Consider the following 26,103-nt stretch of genomic DNA (forward strand, 5'->3'; position numbering starts at 1 on the left):
TTGATAGTGATGAGTCTATTGTGACTCCTAGGCCCTTCTCATAAAGGTGAATTATATTCTCATAAACGTGAATTTCCCCTTGGGATCAATAAAGTATCTATCTATCTAAAGGTGTACTTTTAAGTTTTAGACTTCCAATTATGTATTCAGATCTAACATATTTACTTACCTACATGTAATACTTTACCATGTAAAATTCAGTACAGATGTGTGTCATTCCCTGGCACATTTTTTCAACTGACAAATTAGGATACCATTTTGAGATTCCAGTTTATTTAAGAAACTGTCCTTTAGCATTTAAATTTAGTACTAGGGTGTTGTACCGTGTTAGCCATTATGAATGTAGAGAAAAGCCAAGCAAAATGTAATCTTTTTAGTTAACCAATAAAAGGTGTGAATATGCAAGTTTTTGAGGCAACTCAGGCCTCTTATGAAGAAGGCGCCCGAGTTGCCTCGAAAGCTTGCATATTGTAATCTTTTTAGTTAGCCAATAAAAGGTGTCATTTAACTTTGAAATTTAGCAATCATATAGACAGATATGTGAATATGTATGCGTATACTATACATGTGTATAAATAAACACTATACAGAGTATACAGTTCTCCACTTTCATTTTGATGATACCACATTTCTCAACCTAAAGTATGTGAGCCAATCATAAGTCATTAAGATTACACATCATTGTAAGGCTGCTTCAAGGAAGCCTGATTTTTGTGTGCTTGGTTTACATAATCATCATTTTCCAAAATGTGTCATGTTAATCATTTAACATGCAAGCTGTAGTACAACAAAGGACATTTTAAGACTTGTAAATCATAACACATATCTGGACACATTCGTTTGTAATATTAGTGTCACGTGTACAGAGTACTTGTATGACCTCAGTATGTCACAACGAGTTTGTGAGATGCATTGTGAGGCAGGCCGATAAACATCTCTTCCAGAAGGAATCTGAACAATAAACAATTTCAAACTGTAACCTCAACAATAAATTGGAAGAAACAATCCAATTATAAACCCAAAATGACCTGTACACCTTAATCTACCGCATGTCAAACTAACAACTGATTTTTTACTAAAAGACTCTTGATTTCATAAAAAATGAGACTGCTTTCTTATTTTACTGTATTTGTTCTTTTAATTCTGTTCAGACAAATGCACTAGTAAATAATACATTAAGTATATAAAAATATATAAGAAGCAGATTTTGCACATTACCTGAATCGACAGTTTGTGCAGAGCTAGGGAACAGCTATTAATAATTTTTAAAGACCGTTATCTTTTGTTGATTCACACACTAACCACACAAGCTATTGTTGTTTTTGAATTTTAGACAATACACAGTTGCTAAATGCTTCTCCATGTACATAACTTAATCTGGAAACTGATCTTTAGGTTCACAAGATGCAAGCTAGCATGACATAGTAGTGCAGTTGCTGATGTTGCAGCCTCTCTGAGGTATTGAATTCACTGTCCAATTTTACTGGGTCCTGAAAACAGATGGACACCTCTAACTCTGGGGCTGATTTACCTGGAGAGTATGCACTGCTAATCTTGTACTTATGTCCAACTATATAATCCATCTGTTTCTACTTCTCAGATTATTATTGGCTCAAGTGTGCTGCACCCAAAAACATGAAGTCTGTAAATAAGTGAAGTTAAGAGACGACCTACACTTCCATGTTTTGTACTTATGTTTATTTTCATGACCAGCCACAATCATGGTCACAACTGGGTTAGGGGTACACTTAATTCAACTTTATTACTTGGTCTACACAATACTTTGTTGTTGATACATACTATTAGTCAGTGGCATGAACTGACATTTGGCATGTTATGGATCAGGGACTTTTTTCAGAATCATTTAAGATGAAACGACTACCTGCTGCATTGCTAGTACCTCATTATAGCAATTACATTTAAACTTGTCAGTCTTCCTGCTTCTCTCATTGTATTTTGGTTCATTTATGTAAAAACAAACCTTTCAATTTAACTGCATCTTCCTTCAATTTCTGCAGCAAGCCAGAGCATCACCCCAGAGGTAACATTTAAAGTCTTTTTGTCAATAGCCTTAGGGATGCTCAAGACCAAAGTAAGTGGTTAGAGGGAGTTTGGTGACTAGCCCAATAATGGTTTTACCTCTGCTACGGACTCATCACCAACAAAACTGTTTCATAGGAGCTATTATGGTTGTGATGTGCTATATAATAAACCAAGTAGAAATATCTGAAATAAAAAGGTGTATTATATTCAACAAAGCACAGATGACGTATTGTTGGTCTTGTGAAAAATGATACATGGATAAAAAATTCTAACAAAATGTGTGAAATTGTCTTTCAGAAAAGCTATAAAGATCTAGAGAGATAACTGTCCAGCCACCCATTTTCTAAATTGATTATCCAGGTCAGGGTCAAGAAGAATATGCCACCTGTGGACAGACTCGCTCATACAGGTTCAAATTAGAATTGTCAATTAACCCAACATGAGCTGTTGGAATACGGGAAGGAAACCATAAGGGTCGATAGCAAACTCTAGGCAAACACAGAATCTACATTTTAAGTAATGGAGCACTAGAAAACAGACATCTTTTTCAATTTTAATTTTTACTAGCAGTTTATATCTCTTGATGAAAACAGTAATTTCATATATACTGACCTCAGCAAAATACAATTACAAAGTATGCCTATACCTCATACCAAAATAATAATTCGACTCAGTTATAAGTCATGTATCTTGGAGTAGCACTGAACTTTGCGTAAGATTTGATGACTTTGTTGACAGCCTCTAGGAAGTCCTTCTCAGAAGCAATCTTCCTGCGAGCTCTAATAGCGAACATCCCTGCTTCAGTACAAACACTGCGAATCTCGGCACCTAGAAAAATATACAGAATCCAACAGTTCATAATAAAGAAACACAACTCACAGCACTACTGATATGGGTTCATTTTGACAAGTAATGACAACCCAAACAACTTCTAAAGAAATGAATTTGCACAAAGGTGAAGGCCGTTTTTTTTTTTTTTTTTAATCCATTAAAAACTCAACTTACCTGTGCTGTTGGGGCAAAGTCTGGCCAGCAATTCAAATCGGATGTCCCTTTCAACACTCATTGAACGAGCATGAATTCGAAATATATGAGTTCGGCCCTGAAACACAGTTCAAAAGTTCAAATTCAATTTTTTCAACATAACATTTTCCATGTTAAATTAGAATGCAATGCATTTTTAAAAACACTGTTAAATTATTTAAAGTTCTCTTCAGAATCATAACCTCTAAAGTGCTAAGCTAAGCAGAATTTCCCACTTTGGCTGTCTACCTTTGCTTCAAACACTTTTATTCAGATCATAATTCCCTTGCAAACCTTGATTAAATATCTTCTTTTAATTCCATGTTATGTTAGAGTATCTAGCAATATGTTATTCACTGTCACAAGTGCAACAAAATGTGTGTGCCTGAAATTAAATGGTAACACAAGCGCAAAAAAAAAAAAAAAAAGTATCTTTTAGAATTATTTAGATTTCTGTATGAACTACAATGTGGTCCGATCTCCAACTAAGTCACAAAAATAAGCAAACACAATCTGCTGAAACTTACAGCACGTGAACTATTGAGCGTTTGGTCAATACTGAGCACGCTATTTAAAAATGTGTTACACTCTTATAAACAGGACATATTTTGTCCATTACAGCCAGAAACACATTGGCTTCTTTTACAAATATAAATTCTCTATCTTACAAGACATACAATTATTTTCAACATAAAATGCGTTTATCTAATAAAAGGCTTTCTTGACTTGTCCCAGAGTATCACGGCTGCAAATGCAAACTGCTCAGTCACTGAAGACTCTAATGAATTCTCTCATGAATTTCACACATCAGAGAGTCATACTTGCATCGAATTGATCTCGCTGTTGAAATTAGCTGGCTTTGCTTCTCTTATTTTACATTCAAAAAAAGATGTCTTTTTTTTTTTTTTTTTAAATTTAAATATCAGATAAAAAATTTAATTTTTACCATAGCTTTAAATGTCTTACTTTCTTCTACCATATTGTTTAATTCACCAATTTCTGTGGAATTTGCTCCCTTAATTGTATTCAAATTGTGAATACAGTAATCCCTCGCTATATCGCGCTTCGCCTTTCGCGGCTTCACTCCATCGCGGATTTTATATGTAAGCATATTTAAATATATATCGCGGATTTTTCGCTGCTTCGCGGGTTTCTGCGGACAATGGGTCTTTTAATTTCTGGTACATGCTTCCTCAGTTGGTTTGCCCAGTTGATTTCATACAAGGGACGCTATTGGCAGATGGCTGAGAAGCTACCCGGCTTACTTTTCTGTCTCTCTTGCGCTGACTTTCTCTAATCCTGACGTAGGGGGATTGAGCAGGGGGGCTATTCGCACACCTAGACGATAAGGACGCTCATCTAAAAATGCTGAAAGATTATCTTCACGTTGCTATCTTTTGTGCAGCTGCTTCCTGAAACGACATGCTGCACGGTGCTTCGCATACTTAAAAGCTCGAAGGGCACGTATTGATTTTTGATTGAAAAACAAACTCTGTCTCTCTCTCTCCCTGCTCCTGATGGAGGGGGTGTGAGCTGCCGCCTTCAACAGCTTTGTGCCGCGGTGCTTCACATACTTAAAAGCAAACTGCCCTATTGATTTGTTTGCTTTCCTCTGTCTTTCTGACAGACTCCGCTCCTGACGCGCACTCCTTTAAAGAGGAAAATATGTTTGCATTCTTTTAATTGTGAGACTGAACTGTCATCTCTGTCTTGTTATGGAGCACAGTTTAAACTTTTGAAAAAGAGACAAATGTTTGTTTGCAGTGTTTGAATAACGTTCCTGTCTCTCTACAACCTCCTGTGTTTCTGCGCAAATCTGTGACCCAAGCATGACAATATAAAAATAACCATATAAACATATGGTTTCTACTTCGTGGATTTTGTTATTTCGCGGGTGGCTCTGGAACGCAACCCCCGCGATGGAGGAGGGATTACTGTATTAATTATTAACAGAGCAGACATGGGTACAAATGACACTGAATGCTCTCCCAATTTTCTGATTTCAGAAGGACAAAACAATGTCCAACATAACATAATCCAATAATTTATCAAGATGTCCACCTCTGCTTATATACTCATTAGCATAAAATGAGGCTGCCACCACACTCCATTGCTGCTAAAAAGACTAGTTTTTGGCCACAAAACCTTTGTCTACAGCACATTGCTCGTTCACTGCCGTGCTTCCTGGCAAATCTGAGATTTTATTTTTCCGAGTAACTTTTTTATTATTATGTTTCTATACAGCACAGTGTTAATCAGAGCTTTTAATATTGTGACCAGCAGGGGGTGATACAGCAACCCAAACACAACCATATAGACCCAAGTTCTTGGTGCAAATGTAAGGTTTATTATTATAAATTACCTTACAAAAAGGCTTCTTTTAACAGACACCAACACAAATCCTAATTCTTTTCTCCCTCTTCCTGTCTTGATTCACCTCCACTCCTTCGAGGCAAGCTTTGTCTATCCTGCACACCTGACCCCACCTCATCTGTATGAGGTTGAGGAGTTTCTTTTTTCTTGGACCCAGGAGCATTTCCGGTGCCAAGGCAGAGCTCACTGGAAGCTATTCTTGTTTGAACAGAAACCCAGGCAAAGCACGGATTTCTAATCCCTGCAGCTCCCCCTGGCAGACCCGAATGAATCCAACAGGGCTGCGTCATGGGACTACAGCTCCCAGTATGCTTTGCAGGTGTCCGTGTGGGAATCCTAAGCCTGGGTATGCTGCCACCTAGCATATTGGGGAGCTATTGATCTGAATACATCATCTTCCCCGTTCAATTACACTGGCTTCCCAGTCAGGTGAGGAACTTTGATCCATTCTTGCTAACTTAATAGCATATTTAACCTGCCTTTCTCCTTGGCCATTCAATACGGCCGTGTCCCAGATATTTAATAAATCATGTCCTATCCCAGGTTGGGATGCCATGCCCATGCCTGCTGTCCTTTACAATATATAGTAGGCAGCATAAATCAGTACACCCCCGCCGAAAGCTAACAAATCCAGCTCTCTTTCTTCATCTCTTTCAGCAAGGCACATCTAACATATCTATAGGATGTCGTGTGTAAACAACAAGACAACTATATCCTTGATGGGTTAATGTCTTTCACTCATGAAAACTTACAGTTACTATAACACATGCATCGGAATACACATGTAGGGATGCAACAATACCATTGATATGTCCACAAAATATGTAAATCGGGGTGGGGGTACGATGACAAAAACACAGTGAACACATGATGTCTGGCTGTTCACAATATTGAGTCTAGAGTCTGCCAACCTTGAAGCAGACTTCTAGCAAAAACAGAAAAAAAAATATCAAAACGATAAGCATGGGCAGTGAAAATTACAGAAGTGCTTGCTCAGAATATTGTCCTTGACGATCAATTGATGACATTGGTGTCCCAAGCTTTTCCTGTGTTGCTCATACACTCTGACCGGCAGTGGCAGGGGTAATTTTTGTACAGCAAAGTGTTGCGGATGCTGTGACAGTCGGCCGTAATATAGCTGGGCACTTTAAGTGGGAGTATGCTAAGGTGGAATGCTTAGAGGACACTGAGCATCACCACTCTACTTGATTCAAGTTATGACCATTTAATAGGCCATGTGATGTGCTATGGTTTGCTTTTTCTGGGTCACACACTCTATTTTTAATGGGGAAACAAAATGGTAAATGCTAAGATGGCTTTATTTAAAATAAAAATAACTTCACTATTTAAACTAAGCTACGTATTTTTCAAGTTAATTTGGAAATGTTACTTTCTAAGCCTTTTTGTAATCTAAATGTTTCGGACATGATAAATGCCCATTTGTCACTTTGTAATTTGCTCAATGAAATGAAATGCTCATGGGTCACAGAATATACATAGTAATTTTGGCAGATCATACAGTTAAAGTCAGAGGTTCCCATATACTTAGGATGAATTCTTTAAAACTCACTAATAATAAACCCTCCATTGATTTTATACTAAAACTATAAATTTTGCACATCATTTAAGACATCTACTTTGTAGGGCAGCAGTAATTATTTCCATCAATTTTCACAGACAATTGTATTTCACTTTTTATTGACTATACCGACTTCAGTGGATCACAAGTTTACATACACTTTAATATGTGGTATCATTGCCCTTAAATGGTTAATTTGAGCCATACTTTTTGGGTATTCTTCCACAAGCTTCTTACAATAAGTTGCTGTAATTTTGGCCCATTCCTACAGTATATCCATGTAATTATCCTTCCTCATGATTCTAACTATTTTGTGAAGTGCACCAGTCCCTCCTGCAGCAAAGCACCCCCACAATATGATGCTCCCACCCCCATGCTTGACTGTTAGGATGGTGTTCTGTGGTTTGCAAGCCTCACCCTTTTTCCTCCAAACATAATGATGGTCATTACGGCCAAACAGCTCGATCTTGGATTCATCAGACCAGAGAACATTTTTGTAGAAGGTAAAACTTTGTTCCCATGTGTCATTGCAAACTGCAGTCTGGCTTTTTATGGCTGCTTTGGAGCAGTGGCTTCTTCCTTGCTGAGCAGCCTTTCAGGTCATGTCAATATGGTACTTGATTTACTGTGGATTTAGATACTTGTCTACCTGTTTCCTCCAGCATCTTCACAAGGTCCTTTGCTGTTGTTCTGGGATTGATTTGCACTTTTTTGTGCCAAAGTAAATTTCTCTCCAGGGGCCTCATGTATAACGCCGTGCGTAGAACTCACACTATAACATGGCGTAAGCACAAAAGCGGGATTGTGCGTACGCACAGAAAAATCCAGATGCAGGAATCTGTGCGCACGCATACTTTCACGTTCTTCTACTACATAAATCCCGATTTGCGTGAAAAGTAACGCACGTGCACGCGCCTTCTGTCCCGCCCCAACTCCTCCCAGAATTACGCCTCTTTGAATATGCAAATCAATATAAATAGCCTTCTGTGAAAAGACAATGGGAAAAGCACGGGAGAAAATATAAGAATTTCAGCGAATACCAAGTGGAGGCAAAGGAAAAACGTACTATTTGTTGGTTTAAACAGTGGTATAATCAACAAAAGAAAGCTGATCAAGTGACAGTGTGTCGGAGAAACTCGAAGGCTCAACTTCACAAAGTCGCACAGTGCCCGAAATAAAAAAGAAATCACATATCAAAGTCGCCGTGAAAAAGCGAGTCGTAGCCCACCGTCTGAGTGTCATATGAAAGCTTATTAGGGTACAAACAAAAAAAAAGGCACACAGTGGGGAAAAAAGCACGAAATGTCAACTTTAATCTCGAAATTTCCACTTTAATCACGTAGTTTATTTTGCCATTAAAGTAGAACATCTTAAACTTCATCTTAAAATCGTTTAATTTACTAGTTTCTCAAATCCTATTGTAACTAAAGTGGCATGTTAAATGCTTTGTTCTGTATTTGATCTTCTATGTGCTCTATGTGTATGAATCACTACCTGCTTTTTAAACGGGCTTTCTCTTTCTCCGACAGGACACATACTCCATTACATTCTTGATATTACAGCTCTCTGAATAATTAAAATACTGAGATGTATACGTGATATCTTTTTCATGATGATAGGAATGAAAGCATGTTATTAAACATGGGAACACGGTGGCGCAGTGCTTGTTCATGTCTCACGCAAGAGGCTTGCTGCGCCATGCGCAACCTTCAGTTAAATAATTTATCACAGCAGTACTGTCTCTTTCAAACGTACTAACCTCCAATTCCTGTCCTTACTTTTCTTTCTCCAAAAACTCAATCGCCACACAATAAGCTATGTAATAGACGTGAAGCCATCTGTAAGCTTAGAACTTCGATTCTTCAAAACTTTTAAGGAACATTGAAATATCTTAGTAGTACATGTTTAATTATTATATCCGTCTATCTTTCCAGTGTCGCGTCAGCACCAGCAATAATACAGCGCAATGCAGGAACAATCCCTGAACTAGCTAGCGCTGCGGCACCGTGTCCTCACATGTTTAATTATTAACAATACAGATTATTTAAATGAAGTTAAAGTTTTATCTGTATAATATAATCAACATGTTTTGCTGCATTTCGTCTTAGAAATGAATACCGTCATCACATGTAAATACGCGCTTTATAAAGTGGCGCAGGTTGTGCAATATTATAACTGTAGTGCAAGTTTACAGTGAGGTGATTGTACTTATAAGTAAACAATTATATAAGGAGCAGTTGATGGACTGATTTAGTGTTTAGAGTTCTTGGGATGAAACTGTTTCTAAACCGCGAAGTCCGTACAGGGACTAAAGCGTTTGCTGTGGCTCAGGCAGCATCTGCTTCATGCTGTGTACCGATAATTCTCTTTCCAATCAGCTGCTGCTGTGATTTCCCACTCAGATACAGTAATATAAATACTCTGAGTGGTGCAGTGAGAGTAATGTGGAAAAAGATGATCTGCTGTGGCAACCCTTAACGGGAGCAGCTGAAAGAAGATGCAGTGAGAGTTACAACGCTAAAGCAGTTATGGTATTTGGAATACTATGGCTATTCCCTGGACCATTATATTGCTACAGGTTAATTACAATCAGATGCATTACACTAATAAACAATATGCAGTTAATTTCAGTGTATTTATAAAGCCACGCCAGGAATGTGGATTTAAGAAAGAAAGAGTGATCACACAGGAACAGTAGCACTGCTTTGACACTGGGTGCCGCCAGTCTGCAAAACCGGGCGGATAAATTGCGTACGCCAAGGAATGAGTTACCGTGGAAATGTGCGTGGCTTTACGCCAAGTTTAGGTTTTATACATCGCGATTTGAGCGTGGAAAGGTTCGTACGCAACATTTCTGTGCGTACGCACCGTTTATACATGAGGCCCCAGGAAACAAAATGTTTCTCCATCCTGAATGGTATGATGGCTGTGTGGTCTCATGGTGTTTATACTTCCATATTATTGTTTGTACAGAAAAACATGGAACCTTCAGGGTTTTGGAAATTGTTCTCAAGGATTAATCAGATTTATCAAGGTTCATCTTTTTTTTTTTCTGAGGTCTTGGCTGAATTCTTTTGATTTTCCCATTACGTCAAGCTATGAGGCAGTAAGTTTGATGGTAGGCCTTAACATATATCCACATATTAACTTGGCTATCAGACACTAATTGTCTAAAGGCTTAACATCATTTTCTGGAATTTTCCAAACTGTTTAAAGGAACTGGTAAGTGTATGTAAAACTGTGACTCACTGGAATTGTGATATAGTCAATAAAAAGTGAAATAATCTGTCTTTGACCATTGTTAGAAATAATCACTTTTTTCCTGCACAAAGTAGATGTCTTAAACAATATGCCAAATTTATAGTCTGCTAGTAGAAAATCTGTGGAGGGGTTATAAAGGGAGTTTTAAAGAACTCACCCTAAATGTACGTAACCTTCTAACTTCAACTGTATTACAAGAAATGTATTTTTTATAGATGTGAAGAGTGTTTCTTTGCAAAATACGCTATCTGATGCATCTGTCAGAACATGACGAAATAGAAGTCCATGCAATACCTCATTATTGTTTCATAATGTAAAGTATTACTGGTGTAGAGTTTTGTCATTTATTATATAACACTGCAAACAAGCAGAGAATATAAAAGTTACATGTTGGTTTTACTGTGTGTCTGCATCAATATTGATGACTCTACATTCAAACTGATTATTTTACTAGAGCAATGTTATTTTTGCTTTTGTCTAAGAAAGATCACATATTTCTATCCCAAATCATTATTTAATGTTCCATATACTCACTACTAAAAATTCATTCAATGCAGTGTATCTCATTCCCACTCTGATAGATAGATATTCTTTTGAAACTGCAAGTGTCAGCAATAGATTTTCACAAATTTGTGTCATGAACATGACTATGTGTAAATAAAATTGAGGAATGTATTATTAATTACTTCTCTAGGATGGCTAATTAAAAAACCCTTAACTGACACAATTTATTTAAATATGTAGCATTTTTGGACATTCTCTTCAATTACTTACATAAAATGTCTTCAAGTATCAAAAATTGTCCATTGAATGGACATAAAACTGGCATTCATATAATCAGAAATAATGTTTCCTGTGGTAGAAATGAGAATTGGTTCTTTATAAATGTCTATACAGCCAAGGAGGCCAAAGAGATGGTGTTCCTGGAGTTACTGTAATTGTGTGGCCCAGAGGCAGCTGGACAGGATTATGCAGTACCGTTTTCCAAAAGTCCCTGGAAGGACCAGCTAAGTAGTAGTTTGGACTGTATGTTAAATGAGATCGCAGATGAACATACAGTGGCATCAGTGCACTGTGTTCCAGTAGCTGCTGCCATACAGCTGGAAACATACCTGAGAGAGACACCAGTTTCTCATTCAGACAAACCACTTATGTACTGGTCAGCTAACAAAGTGCAGTTCCTCAGTTTGTCTCAGATGCCAAGGAAATACCTTTCAGCTCCATGCAGTAGTGTACAGAGTGAGAGATTATTTAGTGCAACGTCTAATACTGTTAATGAAACCAGAAACAAGCTTACATTTGAACATGAAGGGATGCTTCTGTTCATCAAAAGGAATGTGCCACTTATGTGTTCCCCAATGATTTTTTATCTTTATACCTTTACTCTACTGAGCTACTGATGCTATCTCATAAAACGAGATACCAGTAACTGAAATGTTCTTGTTATGTTTAGCCCAATTCCTGTGCTGTACTACTGCATCCTATGTTGAAAGAGTTGAAGCAATGTTGGCATGGCTTATATACATTAAGTATACGTGGTTTTTTTTCTGTGAAATTTGAATGATTATATAAATTGTGAAAAATGGTGTAATCTATGTACTGTACACTTCAGAGTTATTTGTTCAATTTTGAATTATTTTACTCCAAATTATGAGTCTAATATTTAATGTTAACAATGAAGTTGACAGCTGATGGAGAACTACCAGCCTCACTACAATGATTTTGGTATTGACAAATACTGAAAAACAAGTATCGGTAGTCACACTCGGTCTGAAAAGAAAAAAAAAAAAAAAATAGTATTGTTGTGTCACTATATATAAGCATCACAAGATTCTCTTAAACTTGCTCCTGGTAATACATGGCAGCTAAATTCACTCCATTACAGGAGGTCACTTAAAGTGCTTTTTATATTGCAGCTTGCCATCATAAATTCAATGGAGGAAGCATTTTATGTGTTAATTTTTGCATTATAGGTGTATTTACATTGAATAGTCTTAGAGAATACTAACCTCAAGGTCTGGTAAACTAAATTCAATTTTTCTGTCAAGTCTTCCAGGTCGCATAAGAGCTGGATCCAACGTGTCTGGTCGATTGGTTGCCATAAGAACTTTAATATTTCCTCTGGGGTCAAAACCATCCAGTTGATTGATAAGCTCTAGCATAGTACGCTGGACTTCATTATCACCACCAGCCCCATCATCAAAACGAGCTCCTGTGTTGGCAAAAAGTAACACAGCAGCGTGAAATAAATACTTGTAGTGAAGAGATTTACATATGTTCTTGCTTTATTTTAATTTCCAATTTGAAGGTGAACACTCAATAATTTGAGATTTGGCATTGCATATGTCTGTCATGTAATTAAGTAGGAATGCACTATGATCATCTTCAGTTTAAAAGCCTTTTTCCATGTTTACCCAGGTTACCGTTTGCCCCATAAAATATTTTTTCTCTAATCCCTGCAGCCCTGGGCATCCTTTGGGGGGTGAGGACTATTATTTGTATATCATCTGAAACACTTGAGTGCGGACGATGTGTTTCAAAATCTGTTCTTAGTACACTTGTTGATCAAAAAGCAATGTAGTGAAGAATAAAAATTTGTCTGTTTTATTAATGACAATACAAGCCAACAATTCAGAATTACAAAAGGACGATCATGGAAGTGAGGTGCAAAAACAGATGTGCAAATTGGTAGCACAAATTTTGGCACCATTTTTTCTTGCATTGTCCTGTATCTCAATGTCTATAATATTTCTTTGACACCATTATTAACATGAAATTCCCCAACCAACTAAATAATACTACACATTAAATTTTCATGGCTTGTTTTTTTAATTTAAATGTTAGTGATGTTTTACTACATTTGTGTCATATTTTAAAATGTATTCAGCTATGAACAGTTTGGACAATTACGTCTGAAAAAATCTGTCAATTTCAAAACACTATCCTATCAAATGGTGCCTATGCATTATTAAATATGGGTTGCATTCAGATTTACAAAATCTAAACTAGAACCAGAAGATGAATAACACATATCCATTTAAGTAAAAATACACATACCTCCTATTGCATCAATTTCATCAAAGAATATAAGACATGCTTTTTTAGTTCTGGCCATTTCAAAAAGTTCACGAACCATTCTTGCTCCCTAATAAATGAATGAATAAATAAATTAATTCAGCAAAGGCATTTTAGAGATTAGTTTAAATTCAGAATAATAAAAAGGTTTATTTTATTGGTCAATGTTAAGGTTTATCACACAACATATCGCTGCATAAACAATTAGTCACATTTGGCTTGATAATGTATGTTTCTTTAACCAAAGGCTCCAACTGTCAAAAGAGGTATTAAATATGACAAAACCATTTGTAAGCATTTCATATGATTAAACATATTTCCCTCAAAGAATATTTGAATTGTGTTGCTTACCTCTCCTACATACTTCTGAACAAGCTCAGATCCAATTACTCTTATAAAACAAGCATCAGTCCGGTTGGCTACTGCTCGGGCACATAGTGTTTTTCCAGTGCCAGGAGGCCCAAAAAGTAGGACTCCCTTTGGTGGCTCGATACCAAGATTTACAAATCTTTCAGGCTGTAATAAAAGTGGTACATTTTAATAAACCCATTTTGCCTTTTTTTCTGAAAAAGTGTTAGGAGAAATCACATTAAAAACATTTTAACATAGCTTACATCCGAATTGTTTGAATAATTAAATGTTTTTACGGAAAACACAGTAAGCATAATAGAATTTACATAGATATAACATACTTCATGGTATACGCAGCAATGCATTTTCTCAAACTAATTTCTGTTAAGAACAGTCTTCTTAATTCAGCAGTTATCTTTAAGTTAACCACTGTGCTCATCTTGTGTGTTTCTGAGACCGTCTCCTTAAAGGCTGCAGTAGGGCAGTTTGAACAGGACTGGACCAAATCCACTGGGGATTTGGCATGTTCACTCGCTACGTTAATATTAAACTGGCCCAGGAATTTGAGTATTTTTAAGAATGCAGATTTTCTCAAATCTTTTGTCAAAAGGTTTTGTGAAAAAAAAAAAAAAAAACAACTACATTAAACCACTCTTGTAGAGTTTTTAAGAGAATCACTTTCTGGCTCCACTGTTTAACGTTCAATTAAATTCTTTCATGCTTCACTGTTTAAAAGGTAAATACGTGATTTGTGGAGTACAATTTAGTTGGTTAAATTTATGAGAAAAACATTTTTTCATTATAAATGCAAATTACTGATAGTACTAACTAAAAAATACATTAAGAGATTCAGATTACAAGCTATCTATTTGATTACACTACAGTGTCAGAAATGTTACTCTACACCAATGTGCTTGAAAGCCCACCAATGTCAGTGCATTCATGACCTCCTTTTGAAGGTGACAGACATTCGCATCTAAACAACCCAAGAAAATAATTAAGCCAAACAACAAATCCACAAATTAAATTTGCTATTTTACAAAATATATGCTATTTCCTTAAAATGTAAACACTTTTTCTCCTCCTCACATGCAACAAAGGCGTCTCCACAACTTCTCTCAGTTTTTCAATCTGTTCTTTACAACCACCAACATCACTGTATGTTACATCTGGCTTCTCCTCCACCTAGGAGTGGAAAAAATGTAGTATTAGATGCCTTGCTTTTATTTATGTTTTACCAAAGACATACCAATTCTCTTATGGATTCAGTTGTTATCACACACAAATTCAAACAACCTAGCATTTTGAAGCAGTGCATGAAATCAGTACTATACGTGGTTTTGAAACTTTATATATAAAAAGGTTTGTCACTGATTACTTGAACTCAAATAGTAATTAACTGTGATACTACAGGTGGACAGAGCAATATGTTTGTCTATTTCTTACCACTGATTTCTTATGACAAATTGATGATTTATACATTTATACATCTATTTATGTTAAAATGAATATAAGATTGAATATCAATGATGTCAACCTCAAAATGGGATGGCACCCCCATTGATAATAATTTATTACCTGCATCATTGTCACAGTTGGGTCAATCTTTGGTGGAAGTGGAATGTGAATCTGATATTTGTTTCTGTCAACTCTATATATAAAAAAAAAAAAAAAAAAAAGTGCTGAGGTTACACAAAGTGAATTATCTTAAACCAAAATTCCACTGGATGCTAAAAATAATACCTCTTGTATTAGGCAAATCTAGCCTTCATTCGCTGTGTTTATGGTTACCATATTTTAAGAAGGAGATGGGTAAAGAAACGTCAGCTATCAAAAACATACTGACACCTACTAAATGCCATGGGCACTGGATAAATGATGGCTGCTCACATGCATGTCAACCTTTATGACTTGAGTACGGGGTAAATGCAGTTTTGCATCAACATACGCATGACAAAAAATGTGTAATGAATCAGTACAACGTCCAGTTTATTGGCGCACTGTGTTTAGAGGTGACAGCACAGTAGCATAACTAACATGACAAAGTAATTGCTTTAAATCACCACTCCCAAGAACTTCTTGATGTCAGGGAAATTAGCATGTAAAATTAAAAGGGTACTTCCAGTAAACCATATAAAGTAAGAGTATTTTTTTATTAACATAAATCAACCAGTACCATAAAGAAAAACATCAGGATGTGTCTTCCTTTTTTTTTTTTTTTTTTTTACGTAGTCTGTGGGAATGTAGGAGAGACATTTTAATTGGTTCTTACATAACATAAAAGACGCATTTCTTCTAAATGCTCATAAATGGTTTACCATTACCATCCGCACTGCTACATATTCTGATAAATGTTCTGTCCATATTTAAATTGAATATCTGGGTTGATTTACGTTTACACTATGTTATAAAAACTTTGGGATGAAATTCAATTTGAGAATATTATTGTAAAAACACCAGGTACTTTTAGAATCACTACAAACTACAACTTTCCCCACCTCTTCCTATTAGAAGTGCATCGTGGCCAACTTAAACTGTATTTTGGCTTTCAGAAAGTATTCAGTTTCTTTCACCTTTTCACTTTTTGTTATGTTGTACCTTTATGCTAAAATCATTTAAATAAAATCTTTCCCTCGTCAAACAACACTCAATAGTTCAGAATGACAAAGCAAAAACAGGATTTCAGGAATTTGGAAAATGTTTCAAAAGTAAACAAACTGAAAAGAAAAAAAAAAAAAAACTGCTTTGTATACCCAAAAAGGTTCTGAAGCATCCAAATATTTTGATTGGAAAAAAAGAAAATGCAGAAATGCATATATAAATTCATACCAAGATCCTAAACAACGCACAAAGGTTACACTTTTGGGCAAACACTTGAAAGAACAGGTTTCAGATTAACAAACACATAAGCATTTCTTTATTATGACAGAAGATTATCAAAGCAAAAGCAATTCAAATATTTCTGAAGTTCACACAGTCAGAGCAATTGCAGCATACAGAGGAGACAACATTTATTACTTGAATATTTAATAACAGACATCTACAACTGATTGCAACTGTTGCTTACTTAAAAATGTATGAAACTACTATTTAGCATGCAGGATATTGTTGCCAACTGACATACCCTAAGTTCTTGTCTATAAGCCGGACTCATGTATTAGCCGGAGACCAAAAATCATACGAATTTTTAAAATAAAATCGTATCATAGATAAGCCGGACTCATGGATAAGCCGAACGTACTATAACCTATAACTAATAAAAGGGAGGGAGGTCAGTGGTCTCACTCGCGCCCATTTAATTTCTTTAAGGGGGGAGAGAGTGTGAGATATTGCCGTCTCTCTCACTCCCCGCATGGCGCGGTTGGAGCGGCCGGAGCGCGTTCTTTCTGCTCTGGGCGTCGCCGAGTCAACACGAGCGCGTAGCGGTCATTTAAATTGTGATTTTATACGTAAGCATATTTAAATATATATCACGGATTTCTGCGGACAATGGGTCTTTTAATTTCTGGTACATGCTTCCTCAGTTGGTTTGCCCAGTTGATTTCATACAAGGGACGCTATTGGCAGATGGCTGAGAAGCTACCCGGCTTACTGTTCTCTCTCTCTTGTGCTGACTATCTGTGATCCTGACGTATGGGGATTGAGCAGGGGGGCTGTTTGCACACCTAGACGATACGGACGCTCGTCTAAAAATGCTGAAAGATTATCTTCACGTTGCTATCTTTTGTAAAGCTGATTCCTGAAAAGACATGCTGCACAGTGCTTCGCATACTTAAAAGCTCGAAGGGCACGTATTGATTTTTGACTGAAAAACAAACTCTGTCTCTCTCTCTCTTTGTCTGCTCCTGACGGAGGGGGTGTGAGCTGCCGCCTTCAACAGCTTTGTGCCGCGGTGCTTCGCATACTTAAAAGCCAAACAGACATATTGATTTGTTTGCTTCACTCCTTTGAAGAGGAAGATATGTTTGCATTCTTTTAATTGTGAGACGGAACTGTCATCTCTGTCTTGTCATGGAGCACAGTTTAAACTTTTGAAAAAGAGACAAATGTTTGTTTGCAGTGTTTGAATAACGTCCCTGTCTCTCTACAACCTCCTGTGTTTCTGCGCAAATCTGTGACCCAAGCATGACAATATAAAAATAACCATATAAACATATGGTTTCTACTTCGCGGATATTCTTATTTCGCGGGTGGCTCTGGAACGCAACCCCCGCGATGGATGTATAAGCCGGACTTATGTATAAGCCGATATTCTATTTTTTCATTTTCACAACTTTTTTCCTTAGATAAGCCGCGGCTTATTGACAAGAACTTAGGGTACTATTTTTAAGTTACATTTGCTGATTTTACAATGTAACAGACAGTTGTACTACACAGATATCCTAATATGCCTATGAAACAGAAAGAGGTGAATATGTTGAATTCTGGTTTGTGCGATATGCTTGTGCCTTACTAATTTGTGTTTAAGTACAATTTTTGCAGAACGGACCTTATGCATGTTGTGAACTGTGCCATTAGTATTTTATAACTGGGCACAGTAAGGCTTATTAATAAACATTCGATACATTAGTATGAAAAGTTCAAACAAAACCTAATACTGTCCATACTTTCAGATCCAATATGTCTAACAAATCTTTCAGTAATCATCATCATCATCCAGTAAAAGGGAGAAAGTAGTTCCAGTTATTGCCTATGGATTTATTATTACAGTATAAATGTGGTATATACTGTATATATGTATGTATGTATGTATCTAGTACAAATACGATAACCAAGAGTGACGAATACTCTTACCCAACTCTCATCCCCTCTTCTATGTCAGTAGGAGCTACCTGGTCACTCAGATCCACCACAAATTTTGCAAACTGTTTGACATTAATAATATACTTTGGATCTTCTGAATCTGCATTGATTATCTTCGTGCATCTGGAAAGAGAAAAAAAAAGTAAATTAAAATTCCTTTACCTATATAAAATACTGTGGTCATTGAATAAGTCTATTAATAAGTAAGAAAATTCATGCACAAAAACCTCCACTAATTTAATCATCAATGTATGCTCTACAGGCTGTAATAGCTATGAATTACAGTTAGGTCCATAAATATTTGGACAGAGACAACTTTTTTCTAATTTTGGTTCTGTACCTTACCACAATGAATTTTAAATGAAACAACTCAGATGCAGCTGAAGTGCAGACTTTCAGCTTTAATTCAGTAGGGTGAACAAAATGATTGCATAAAAATGTGAGGCAACTAACACAATCCCTTCATTTCAGGGGCTCAAAAGTAATTGGACAAATTAAAGAACTGGAAATAAAATGTTCATTTCTAATACTTGGTTGAAAACCCTTTGCTAGCAATGACAGCCTGAAGTCTTGAACTCATGGACATCACCAGATGCTGGGTTTCCTCCTTTTTAATGCTCTGCCAGGCCTTTACTGCAGCGGCTTTCAGTTGCCGTTTGTTTTGGGCCTTTCTGTCTGAAGTTTAGTCTTCAAGTGAAATGCATGCTCAATTGGGTTAAGATCAGGTGACTGACTTGGCCATTCAAGAATTCTCCACTTCTTTGCTTTAATAAACTCCTGGGTTGCTTTGGCTGTATGTTTTGGGTCATTGTCCATCTGTATCACGAAACGCCGCCCAATCAATTTGACTGCATTTAGCTGGATTTGAGCAGACAGTATGTCTCTGAACACCTCAGAATTCATTCGGCTGCTTCTGTCCTGTGTCACATCATCAATAAACACTAGTGTCCCAGTGCCACTGGCAGCCATGCACGCCCAAGCCATCACACTGCCTCCACCGTGTTTTACAGATGATGTGGTAAGCTTTGGATAATGAGCTGTTCCACACCTTCTCCATACTTTTTTCTTGCAATCATTCTGGTAGAGGTTGATCTTGGTTTCATCTGTCCAAAGAATGTTTTTCCAGAAGTGTGCTGGCTTTTTTAGATGTTCTTTAGCAAAGTCAAATCTAGCCTTTCTATTCTTGAGGCTTACGAGTGGCTTGCACCTTGCAGTGCACCCTCTGTATTTACTTTCATGCAGTCTTCTTTTTATGGTAGACTTGGATATCGATACGCCTACCCCCTGGAGAGTATTGTTCACTTGGTTGGCTGTTGTGAAGGGGTTTCTCTTCACCATGGAAATGATTCTGCAATCATCCACCACTGCTGTCTTCCGTGGATGTCCAAGTCTTTTTGCGTTGCTGAGTTCACCAGTGCTTGCTTGCTTTCTCAGGATGTACCAAACTGTAGATTTTGCCACTCGTAATATTGTAGCAATTTCTCGGATGGGTTTTTTCTGTTTTCACGGCTTAAGGATGGCTTCTTTCACCTGCATGCAGAGCTCCTTTGACCGCATGTTGTCTGTTCACAGCAAAATCTTCCACATGCAAGCACCACACCTCAAATCAACTCCAGGCCTTTTATCTGCTTAATTGATAATGACATAACGACGGACTTGCCCACACCTGCCCATGAAATAGCCTTTGAGTCAATTGTCCAATTACTTTTGAGCCCCTGAAATGAAGGGATTGTGTGAAAAAAATTCTTAAGTTGCCTCACATTTTTATGCAATCATTATGTTCACCCCACTGAATTAAAGCTGAAAGTCTGAACTTCAACTGCATCTGAGTTGTTTCATTTAAAATTCATTGTGGTAATGTACAGAACCAAAATTAGAAAAAAGTTGTGTATAAGACTGGTAATGATTAATTCAATGTTAAAACAGAAAGAATGTATATTTTTCCCTACAACATATTATACCTAAAATAATAACTACCTGTATATTTAAATATAAAATTAGTCTAAATTACAAAAAAAAACAAACATCTGTAATGATAGCAATTGGACATCACTGAGTGTAGGGGTCAAAATGCTTTAAGAAACCTGGAACTTTTGGGTGCCGATTACTAATGCAAAATTCTGTCCTTTTACACAAGAATATATAGACATACACCTACCCAACATTATTACAAGCAACATAGTAAAAACATCCATCCATCCATCCATTTTCCAACCCGCTGAATCTGAACACAGGGTCACGGGGGTCTGCTGGAGCCAATCCCAGCCAACACAAGGCACAAGGCAGGAACCAATCCCAGGCAGGGTGCCAACCCACCGCAGGACACACACACACTTGGGCCAATTTAGAATCACCAATACACCTAACCAGCATGTCTTTGGACTGTGGGAGGAAACCGGAACGCCTGGGGGAAACTAGTAAAAACATTTTCTTGTATTTTCACTACACAAGGTAATAAAACACAGAATAAATAATATATATCAGTAGACTGTTGGACCCTTTATAATATATATTACAAAACAAATTGACAAAACTGTCAAGTAAATTAAATCACTGTGCAAAAACATAGATTTTAAAACTGCTTTAACTAAAGAGCATGTAGTGTAGTAGAACTGTAAAGCAGTTACTATAATTCAATACCACATTAATTTCACTTATGACCTTGAGTAAAAACCTTTTTTTTTTTCCTTCAGTTTTTTTATTAAGTATTTTACACCTCCTGAAGCCACTGACTCAACACTATACCAACAGCCATTATAGTGCCATTATCCTACCTTTTCTCTAAAATTAAAAACACAGCACAGCTTTACTAAAGACAGAAATGGGGGAGACCTCATTTACTAGGGTAATCTGCTTGCCCCAAGTCTACAGACTTTGTAATTGTCTCCACCATATTCAGGGGTATAGCCAGAGCAAGAAAACATCCTCTTGTTTCATCTTTCTGTTTATAAAATAACAGAAGTTTGCACAATTTACAAAAAAAAATTATTATTAGCATTCAAAATAAGTAGTGCACTGTGAGTTTATAGATTATCCTCTAAATGTTTTCTTGTGCAACTGTCACAAATATAGAACATGTGATAAAGAAAAATGAGCTGTGCTCAGCTTCTTTTGGGGAAATGTTACAAAATTAATTCTGCATGCATCAGATAGGCTTTTATAGACAGAAAATTAATATACCATAATAATATAGGAAACCAATATTTTATATTAATGTGTGGACTGAAATATAGTATTTTACTGAATCACAGATATTTAACTCGATGCGACAGAAAAAGACAAGTGATGTGTGGAAATATTCATATTGTGTGATTTAAGAAAAGACAAAATAGTGATCAACAAACATTTAACAATTAATCTTCAGAAAAGAAAAAAAATTTAAAAAAAAAAAAACACAAGCCAGAGTCTGTATCCCTAATTAAGAAAATCGCTGAGCCACTGGTTCAGGAAGTGATGCTGCTAGTTTCTTCCATGCTGTATTCTTTTGGAGTGCCGTGATGGATTCTTTAGAAGTGCTCTCCAGATATGATATGAGATCTCTCACAACAAGCATTATATACAGCTTGTGCTCTACTGCGAGGTTTGCATTGCGAGGAGACATTCTTCACGAAAATTGTCCAGCCACTGACTAGATATTTTATACATTTTGGTGACTACTGGATTAATTCGGTAATCAGGGTAAAGCTATGTGCATAATGAATGACAAGTATCAAATCATCACTGCCTTCTGTGCAATTGGGAAAAAAGTTACAAGACCAGATTAAGAATCTCACAGACAGTCACAACATATATATTAACACTCTATGAACATTACATTTAAAAATAAGATGGGGGGGTGCTCTCCCTCAGAGATTTAAGCCAATGCTTACTTGTACATTTGATCAAGGGGCAGCAATATAACATATTAGTAATCATGTATGTGTGTTGCATGGCAAAGCATGAAGTGCCACTAAAACAGCATTTTGAGCACATGACTGGATAAAACGGACATATGAATTATGTGACACAAGTAATTTTTTTCTGTTTTCCATGGACCTGATTCACATTGTTTGCCATTTGACAGAACTGGACTCCATTACATCATAAACTGTTTTCTCTTATTCTGCATGAAAACATTTTTTAACTACAAACTACATGGGGTAAGTAACATATAAAAACATTTTTCAGTGAATTATTCTTTTCACAAAGACAGATGTGAGCATGAAAACCAAATATATTACTTTTAACTGTGAATACTCAAAATAACTATAAATATAAAACCAATTGTGCTAATGTTTTGTTCTGTTACTGGCAAATATAATTTGTTTTGCCCCTTGCGTGATATTTTACAATGAAAAAATGTTTCCTGTATGCTTATGTCTTATTCATGTAGTATTTATTGTGATAAAGATTAAAGCTGATCCCAGTTACTAGATTTAATGTTAGGAATAATTTCCAGTACTTTCAAAAGCTCAAGTCGTAATTATCAATACCTTGCTACTTGCAACGGCTGCTCACTTTGAAGAGTTTGCTTGTCTGCTGCCAAATCCCAAAGAGCTGGTGGAGCCAAACCAGTGTCAGACTCTTTAATACCTGAAGAAGATGAAGAAGAATAAACATTATTTATAACATAAACCTTGAAAATATTACATCTGATAGAAAACTACAAGAAACGATCAGCTATTAACTAATTTACCTGTAAGTTCATTGATTTTCTTCAATAGCTGCTGAATATCATCTTCTACCTGTTTGATCTGTCTTGAGTATGTGCTCTGGCCCTGTAAAATATTGCAAGCAAGCTGGAATTTATTCAGTGATGCATACTATACAATAAAGTACATAGCATTTTTTTTTTTTTTTTTTTAAACATATGTTCAGTACACTCATACGACTTATCTTTCACAGAAGAAATCAAACTTTTAAAATTTTCCATAAAAGTCATCCATTAAAAACAATTCACTTTAAAACAAATTTCCACCTCGGTGACACTACTCAGACAAAGTAAAAAGTCAAATTTATGCATATTACAGATGTCATTGTAAATTTGACATTTGTCTAGGGAGGCTTCAGATGCAGTATAAATTTACTATATAAATAAATACAACACATTTAACTTATTTAACAGAAACTCACATAAGTCTTCAAAAGGGCAATGTCACCTTCATCCAAGGCTAGAAAAAATTGAATACAACAAATGATAAAAGTGTCACATTTATGTTGCAACTATTACTTACATTAAGTCAAAAAAAGCCAATTAGCAACAAACAAAATATACTTTGGAAGCTACAATCAATCGCCCAACGTATAGTTTGAAATAATTTCCCAAATTCGATTTGACAAAACTGTTTTAAACGTCAATTAAAATCATCTAATAATGTTGCCTGCAAAATTTGAAATTTATCGAGGGTTTTAAATACGCTTTGGGATCCAAAATCAATTCCCAGTTGCAATATAACCATTAGGGCGGCATGGTGGCGCAGTGTGTAGCGCTGCTGCCTCGCAGTTGGGTGATCTGGGGACCTAGGTTCACTTCCCGGGTCCTCCCTGCGTGGAGTTTGCATGTTCTCCCCGTGTCTGCATGGGTTTCCTCCGGGCACTCCGGTTTCCTCCCACAGTCCAAAGACATGCAGGTTAGGTGGATTGGCAATTCTAAATTGGCCCTAGTGTGTGCTTGGTGTGTGGGTGTGTTTGTGTGTGTCCTGCGGTGGGTTGGCACCCTGCCCAGGATTGTTTCCTGCCTTGTGCCCTGTGTTGGCTGGGATTGGCTCCAGCAGACCCCCGTGACCCTGTGTTCGGATTCAGCGGGTTGGAAAATGGATGGATGGAATATAACCATTAGCTATATACAGTCACACAAGTTCGAAAAGAAAAAACGTAACTTTATTTAATAATAATACATACTGCTTTTTTATATGTAACAGCTCACCATGCTGAATTATTCCGAGAGGCGTCGCATATATAATTATGTAATTGTCCGAAAAACACTTATTGAAGGCCTGTGAATTGCAAGCAATGACAGATATACGAAACAAAGCTATGATAACCAAGACTAGACTGCGCACCACACGACGTCTAAAATATAACTGAATATACACACGTTGCCAGAAAACGCAAGAGGCAATCGCCTGCTTCTTAAGACTGTATGGGAATTCAAGGGCCCAGCGACTACTGATCTAATATCATCAAATCAAAACACAGGTTTACTTACCTCGAATGGGTTTGTCTTCTTTCTCTTCCTCCTTCACCTTACGCTGGTCTGTTCCTAAATAATCTGGCATTTTCCCCCTCTTGGAAAAGTTCACGATCTTTTTGTTTTATAATTTATCGTATATTCATCCACAACCACACAAAACATAGGAACCGAATTACACAGCAGGTTTAGGCACTTCCGATTGTGCAACGTTCCGGAGGGAAACAGCACAACTTTGACGTGTTCCGCTTTAGGGAAATTCTCTCCAGTGATGTCACTATTAGTGTGCATGAGTATACAGCTGGCATCTATTGCGTCGCACTCTCGTACGCCACGATTTGTTTTACACACGAAATTACACCCCGCATTTTAGTACCAAATTAGTTGACCATATTAGGGCCACAGAAAAAAAAAATAGGGAGAATACTGAATTATAAAAATACTTTGTTGTTTTGCGGAGATTCAATGTACATTGTGTCTTCAGGGCTGGATTAAGTATATTCCTCTCTATAAAGTTTACTTTGTATCACTGAGGCCCTATTGCTTTGCTTATGTAGCAGTCTTTTTTCTGTTTTTCATTGCACGAACAATCAAGTATTTACCCATTACATATGATATTACACTTTACATATAAGAAAGGGTAATATATATATATATATATATATATATATATATATATATATATATATATATATGATATTGGACAAGGAGGAACAGGATGAGCACTGCCAGAGCCCTACAAAATGATCTCCAGCAGGCCACTGGTGTGAATGTCTCCGACCAAACAATCAGAAACAGACTTCATGAAGGTGGTCTAAGGGGCTGGCATCTTCTGGCCTTGTGCTCACTGCCTGCCAATGTGGAGCTCGATTGGCATTTGCTATAGAATACCAGAATTGGAAGGTCCACCACTGGCACCCTGTGCTTTTCACAGATGAAAGCAGGTTCACCCTGAGCTCATGTGGCAGACGTGAAAGGGTCTGGAGAAGCCATGGAGACCCATTGGACCCATTGTTAGACCCTATGCTGGTGCAGTGGGTCCTGGGTTCCTACTGGTACACGACAATGCCCGGCCTCATGTGGCGAGAGTATGCAAGCAGTTCCTGGAGGATGAAGGAATTGATATCATCGACACTCGCCTGACCTAAATCCACCAGAACACCTTTGGGACATTATGTTTCGGTCCATCTGACGCCATCAGTTTGCACCTCAGACTGTCCAGGAGCTCAGTGATGCCCTGGTTCAGATCTGGGAGGAGATCCCCCAAGACACCATCCGTCGTCTCATTAGGAGCATGTCCCAGTGTTGTCAGGAATGCATACAAGCACGTGGGGGCCATACAAACTACTGCATACGATTTTGAGTTGCTGAAATAAAATTTTGGAAAAATGGATTAGCCTGCCACATCATCTTTTCACTTTAATTT

At 36.9% G+C, this 26,103-nt stretch overlaps 1 protein-coding gene across 1 annotated transcript; it reads right to left on the bottom strand.

The window, feature by feature from the left end:
• Positions 1-1,102: 1,102 nt before the first annotated feature.
• On the bottom strand, positions 1,103-24,900 carry psmc2 (proteasome 26S subunit, ATPase 2). Its single transcript, XM_028811523.2, has 12 exons — positions 24,696-24,900; positions 23,621-23,658; positions 23,184-23,265; positions 22,981-23,080; positions 18,500-18,631; positions 15,284-15,356; positions 14,795-14,890; positions 13,706-13,870; positions 13,337-13,424; positions 12,289-12,491; positions 3,049-3,145; positions 1,103-2,871 (listed from the first exon to the last, which is right to left on the bottom strand). Exons 1-12 carry the CDS (start codon positions 24,763-24,765, stop codon positions 2,714-2,716), a joined length of 1,302 nt encoding a protein of 433 aa, XP_028667356.1. The 5' UTR covers positions 24,766-24,900; the 3' UTR covers positions 1,103-2,713.
• Positions 24,901-26,103: the final 1,203 nt, after the last annotated feature.

The sequence above is a fragment of the Erpetoichthys calabaricus genome, chromosome 1 (genome assembly GCF_900747795.2).
Source record: "Erpetoichthys calabaricus chromosome 1, fErpCal1.3, whole genome shotgun sequence".
Classification (NCBI taxonomy): Eukaryota; Metazoa; Chordata; class Cladistia; order Polypteriformes; family Polypteridae; genus Erpetoichthys; species Erpetoichthys calabaricus.

What these genes read in the sequence shown, in the direction of transcription:
- psmc2 (XM_028811523.2), bottom strand. Translation starts at nt 24,765, where the DNA reads ATGCCAGATTATTTAGGAACAGACCAGCGTAAGGTGAAGGAGGAAGAG. An exon ending in GAAAATCAATGAACTTACAG is followed by an intron (nt 23,081 to 23,183) that starts GTAAATTAGTTA and finishes CATCTTCTTCAG; the next exon opens with GTATTAAAGAGTCTGACACT. An exon ending in TTCAGAAGTATGTAGGAGAG is followed by an intron (nt 13,425 to 13,705) that starts GTAAGCAACACA and finishes TTCATTTATTAG; the next exon opens with GGAGCAAGAATGGTTCGTGA.